At 42.4% G+C, this 6432-nt stretch overlaps 1 protein-coding gene and 1 long non-coding RNA gene across 2 annotated transcripts in view; both read left to right on the top strand.

Annotated features, from left to right (window-relative positions):
* Positions 1–2708: 2708 nt before the first annotated feature.
* LOC106814362 (26S proteasome non-ATPase regulatory subunit 1-like) overlaps positions 2709–6432 on the top strand; it is a 6473-nt gene continuing 2749 nt past the window's right edge. The window contains exon 1 of the mRNA XM_014818676.1: positions 2709–2867. Within this exon, the coding sequence (XP_014674162.1) occupies positions 2724–2867 (144 nt within the window). The 5' untranslated portion in view covers positions 2709–2723. The remainder of the gene's footprint in view (positions 2868–6432) is intronic.
* On the top strand, positions 4845–6048 carry LOC106814367. The gene is made up of 2 exons (XR_001394595.1): positions 4845–4930; positions 5560–6048. It is a non-coding gene; the product is annotated as an uncharacterized LOC106814367 (long non-coding RNA).

The raw sequence follows: 6432 nt of genomic DNA on the forward strand, positions 1-6432 counted from the left end.
TATAAATGGTAATAATTAGTCTTAATTCTAGTTCATCAAACGGCAGACTCTGTAATGACGTCCGCCATGTTTATTGTTTAATTACACAAATTTCAAAAAAGAAATTACCTCCGTTGTTCGCCTTTGTTCCTCCTATACGGAAGAGTTAATTGACCAACTAATATTAATTAACAATATACAACAATAACAATTATTGTTAAATATTATATAACAATAGTTAATGAACTTACTGGAAAAGACCAGCTAGATCAGTGGTTCTTAACCTTTTTTGAGTCATGAACCCCTTTGAGAATCTGGTGAAATCTACGGACCCCTCCCCAGAAAAATGCACATAAAGTGATTACAGACTAAGGATGAGTTAAGGTGCAACTACGGACCCCCCTGAAGCCCATCCACGGACCCCAAAGGGGTCCATGGACCACAGGTTCAGAACCCCTGAGCTAGGTATTGACGCTGTTAGAATTGATGGCAGGATAGCGTGTAACCAATCCACTGCGTAGGAGTTACGATACGTGACCTATATTCGTTATTACCTAACGAGTAAAACACGTCAAATTGGCTTTCCACACTCTCGCGTGCAAACACTAGCCTCCTAATGGCAATTGATCGGCAAAAGGTGGGGATGTGTTTAATATCTTTACTTTCCCTGAAATGCTGTATATATCTCATTTGGATATATAAGGCCACGACTACCTCGTCATTGTTCTGAGGTGTATCTCACCATCGTCGAGAGGTATATGACTCGTGTATCTGCTAGGAAGGTTCGGGAGGTTCGGGAGTGGGCAGAATTGTCGCAGTGATGACTGTGCTATACACGGCAGCAGTCTGTAGTCGAAAGCAAACCTTCAGCCAGCAGCGTAGGGTCGTTCATTAAGTGTTTATACTTGAGAAGAAGCTGCCTTATATGCGGTAATTGTAAAAGCTGGGGGAGACTCGTGAGTTGTAAGATGCGTCTTGTCGAGTGACCCTGATTTTGTTTGCGGGCTGTGCTTGGCTACGTCATTACGCTCGCTTCTAGAAGGACCACCAGGCGAAATATGGCGCATGGGCGGGAAGTACAACATGGCGGAACACACGTCTGCTCATGGTAAAGGTCACTCGTACTACGCCAGTAGCGGGTTACGAGCGAAACAGCAGTTACTTGATATTTAGAGGTAGGCCCCTACGCGGCAAAGGGCACTCGTACTACAGCTGTTCGGTCACGTTATTGTGAGCCGAAGACTTTCTGCTGTAACATTCGTGCGCATTTTCCCCCCTTTATCATACCTTGTGATTATTGTTACGGGAAAAAAAATTACAAAAAATGGTTGCAGTAATCTCTCCACTCCCGGTACATTAAGGAAATCTATAGCTTCCCGTGGCTGTGTTAGGAAACCGAGCCATTAACGGGAAAATATCGTGCTCCTACAAAATTTACTTTTGAAAGGTCTCGCGCTGAATAATGAATAAAACGAATCTTTATAAGTGGCATAGCAGTTAATGGGCTAGCGAATAAACTTTCCGTATATAGTGCGAGCCGCGCCGCCGCCATGTCTGTAGATGAGTGTATAGCACCCAAGCATCTACAAGTGCAAACATTAGCGAACCCGCTTATTTTTCTTGTCTGAGAATGCTATGGCTTTGTAAATCTGCTGTCGGAATGTGAAGAAGGATCGGTAGCAGTTTAGATATGCATGCAGCAGCCTTTTGCATATTGCTGGGAACACTTTATTCTCCTGCTGATTGACTGTAGCTTTAAGCTCGGAGTGGAACTGGTTAGAGTTTAGCAATACGCTGTTAGTAGTTGTTCGTTTACTCCGGAGAGAATTCGGCCCCGGGATACGACCATGCCTAAACGCAGAACGTGGTCGATTTCTACTGATTTCCGTTGAAGCTCGAAGGCACATGCATATCGGAAGATGAGGAAACTAAACTCCACGGCCGAAACTCGCGTGGAACGAACATAATGACTGCCTTCGGGCACACCGATTTCCTAACCAAGTTTCCTTCCCCTGTCGCGTTTCCCTGGTACGCAGCAACCATAGTGAGTCGTAGAGCGAAACTGGCTTCTTTTCATATCCCACGAATCTTGAAATCGCAGCCGCAGAGATGGAAGGAATTCTTGTAGGACGTTGAGCATTTGTCGTAATTTCTCATATCTGTTGGCGTGCGATGAGCGCCGGGGATGGCTGTAGCGTCTGCCGAGAGTAGAAGTTACACTATCTAGGTGGCGCACCTATCTCCTGGTTAGATAACAACGATTAATGACCGCTGTCCTTCCCATCAGTGAATTTTGTGTTGCAGAGTTCAGTCGCTGTGCTTCTGATTCATTTAGGAACTGAATATTTTTAAAATTGTTTTGAATCGGTAAATACTGAAGCTCGTGGTTACGTGTTTATTTAATGGACACTACCTTTGGCTTCACATACACTTCTGATACACTTATGATTTCAGCAGTTGATTACTTTATTCAATGGGCGCTATTTTTTGTTACACACACACGTGGCTTCATATACCGTCACGTGGTTACTTTTTATTCAATTGGCACTACTTTTTTCTTACACAAACACAGTGGCTTTATATACCGCCACGTGGTTAACACTGGTTACTTTATTCAAAGGGCACTACTTCTTTCTAACACGTGTGGCTTCATATACCGTCACGTGGTCACTCTATTTAATGGACGCTACTTTTTATTACACTCGTGTGTGCTCTCAGTTGCCATTGTTCGGTTACGTTTTTTAATGGACGCTTATGTTTTTATTGGTTGCAGAACACCAGAGCAGGTGCCGAATGTCGTGTCGCTGCTCGCCGAATCCTACAACCCACACGTGCGCTATGGAGCTGCGATGGCGCTTGGTATCTCGTGCGCAGGAACAGGCAACAAGGTAGTGATGCTCAGCGTGTTCTGCTAGCATCTATGACAAATACGACATACGCGTATACGCTCTCCTATGACAAATATTGTTGTATGTGTTGTGCGCATCATAGGAGTTTAGGAGCGCTATTATGAACGCAAGCAGTGAATTTCAGCTGTAAAGCGGAACGAAGTTGACTCGCCAATATTTGTCATAGGAAGAATCTTCCTATGACAAATAGTGTCATAGGAGAGCGTATATGCGTATGTCGTATTTGTCATAGATATATACATGGCTAACGAAGCGGTCGAACAGCTCCGCAATGATAACAGCAGCAGCTCAACGCGTGTGCGAAAAGTTTCGGATAAACACACAAACTATATCATTATTGGTAAGGGCTTACCCGATTTATAGACAACGTATGATTTAAACCGCTTATAGAATTCTGTACTGAATGAATCTCGAATGATACATTTAACTTGTTTTATCATAGCAATGCTCTGTTAACAAATGTCACAAATTCGAACGCTATGTTTCCATAGTAGGAATTTGCTGATGAGGTGTTACAAGTGCAGCAGTAGTCGTGAGAGCTATAGTGCTTCAACAAGGATGCGCTCACAATAAGTATGTCTAATCACTCTCCCTGCGAGGTCACGCCGGTGCAAGGAGAGTACCAGGGTCTTACGGCAAGAGATTATTTAGCATCACTTGCGCTTTTCTGCGTGTGGAATCAGTTCCAGGGCATGTGTACGTGGAAGACGTGGTGCGGTTCAAATACGACATTGATGTGCAAAGGATTATTATTATTACTACTATTATTATTAATTGTAGCCTTTATCTAGGCACACTTGATTCCTTTAGATCTGTCACCGTTCCCAGCTGTCGGTTAGGTTGGCAATGAATGTGAATGTTTTATGAATTGATTGACAGTGTTTCCTTATAAATGTTATCAGTGAATGTCCCATTCGACGTTGTGTATGTTACGTTTTAAATACCAAACCCGGTACTGCGGATTCAATCATGGTGTGCGCGCGCGTGTGTGTGTGTGCGTGCGTGCGTGCGTGCGTGCGTGCGTGCGTGCGTGCGTGACGTACTCAATGCTCCAACCTCTAACATCCTCTCCAATTTGTGAAGCAACGTACGTCACAATGTTTTCGCATTCATTCATCGTCGTTGCCTACATAAACAGCCGATGAGAACTGCAGCATTGATTCATCAGAGCGCTCATTAGAACGAGAGAAAAAAATCTCCATCTCTTCTAGACGGTCGGCGCTATATGCATGCACGAATCGATATATGATAAGTGTCACGCCACAACATTAAAGACAGGCTGGCCCTCAGTTGACTCAGTAAAATGAGAGCGAGCCACTTTAACTCATTTACATTATCTAAGGCTCGTGTGAAAGTAAGTATGAAATCTCAATGTTGGCACAAAGGTGGCAAGTGCAGCAAATCTCTCACAACCTGCCAGCTTCTCTCTTCCTTCGTCAGCCGTCATTTCACTGCAGTAGTTCTAAGTTTTTTCTAAAAAAAACGAATAGAAAAAAGGTGGGAGAAACCACCACAAACTCGATGGTTTCTTGGAGATTGCGTCTCAATGGCTTCGTTCGTCTAATAGGATAACGGAACATTCAGCTTTGTTTTAAAATGCTAATTCCTATAGAATTTCGGCAAAAATTTTACTTTTGCCACAGAGCTCTTTGTGGGTCCCATAGTGCTGTCAGCCACTGAGTCTCTGCCCATTTCATTTGACACTTTGATTTAATTCTGCGCCCTAATAGTAAGAGTGTGTGATTTACATTTTGCTAACTGCTGTAGGCTGTGGTTTCTTCCTATACATATACCTATACCTATACCTATACCTATACCTATACCTATACCTATACCTATACCTATACCTATACCTATACATATACATATACCTATACCTATACCTATACCTATACCTACACCTACACCTACACCTATACCTATACCTATACCTAGGCTTAATCGGTCGTTATGTCTGTTTACGCAGGTGTCTACTGGAGGCGTCATCATGCTCCAGGATCTGAAGGACCAGGAACCAGAAGAGATCATCCAAGAGATTGCAGGTGAGTCATTACATTCACGCGTATCGTTAGACGGTGCGGTACGACAATCTCGTGCCGATTTCACGTGAACGCTTTCATGGGACTGTAGCGGCTGTATGCGTATGTACACTCGCCAAGTATCACGTTATTGAAATGACGTTATTTGTATTATCGCGGCAACGGTGACGCCATAAAAAGGCGTCTGCGTGAGACGTTAAAATACGCTTCGCTTGTTTTACGACTGCGGTAGCAGCGATGGGGATTTTATTAAAATCGCGCGCTAAAGAGCGTATCACGGAGTGGCTTTCCGCTCGCTTGTCTAGCCGAGTCCCGCTGAATAGCGAGCGCGAAATTACATAGCGCTGCGCCGGCTTTAAAGCTTTGCTCGCAGAATGACTTCATTGAAATTCTAAATATTTCACACGGCGTGCCGACCGAGTTGTTAACGCATACAGACCTTCTGTCCGCTTTCCGCGGTGGTTTTTTTTTATTTGCCGTAAAAAGAGGCTTTTCGTGCACCGATCACTACTACTCATTTCGTGAGGATTGACTATGACGGAAAACTGGACGATCTGTTACTGAGACTTGTCGGCACGTATCGCCATCTGACGGCGTGAATGTTTATTAAACTGATCGTTTTTGTTTCGCAGCTCATGGTCCAAAGGTGGCTGATGAAGAGGAGGCCGAGCCTGAACCACCGGAGCCGTTTGAATTCACCGAAGACACTTAGATGCTGCCGTATAAACAGTTCTACGTTAACGTCAAATAGCTTGTAAAAAATTAGCACGTGCTCAGGATTTACGATTGAACCTGTATAATATGTTGTCTTGGCAAAAATTTTGAGCATCTCTTTGGCAGATTTTGTAGTTCAGCTGCGCACAAATACGAATTTCGTTGTATGTTAACGGGATTTTTTCTTACTTTAAATTACTTACTATTGACTCAAAATTTCAAGTTAAAACTCCATTTGTTATTAATTTGTTAAGATAAACATACTTAACATATATCGGATTGTTTGAATCAAGGAATATCATTGTATGCTTGCAACTATACCTTGTGCTACAAAATTCAGGCCGTGTGTGCATGCATGCATTGATGCAGTTGAAACTTCACATTAATAAAAGCCAGTGCAAATGCAATTTTTTTTTACTTCGGTTTTCTTTTATTGCTCAAATTTACATCATATCATATCGTCTTGTATCATATAATATTATATCATGTCATCTTATATCATATAATATCATATCATGTCATCTTATATCATATAATATATCATAAATGTATTAGATTACATTGCTCAAATTACTCTAAACACTGAAATAAATAGAGATAACCAGCATTGCGATATTTCATAAATAGTGTTTCCAACAAACCAAATAACTTTTAATGCAACATCTTAATACAAATAATGCAATTTTTATAGACTTCGGTTTTCTTTTATTGCTTAAATTTACATCATATCATCTTATATCACACGAGCGCAATCACTAGGGTGGGGGGGTAACAACCCCCCCCCCCCCCTA

Source organism: Priapulus caudatus, unplaced genomic scaffold (assembly GCF_000485595.1).
Source record: "Priapulus caudatus unplaced genomic scaffold, Priapulus_caudatus-5.0.1 Scaffold913, whole genome shotgun sequence".
NCBI classification, from domain to species: domain Eukaryota; kingdom Metazoa; phylum Priapulida; class Priapulimorpha; order Priapulimorphida; family Priapulidae; genus Priapulus; species Priapulus caudatus.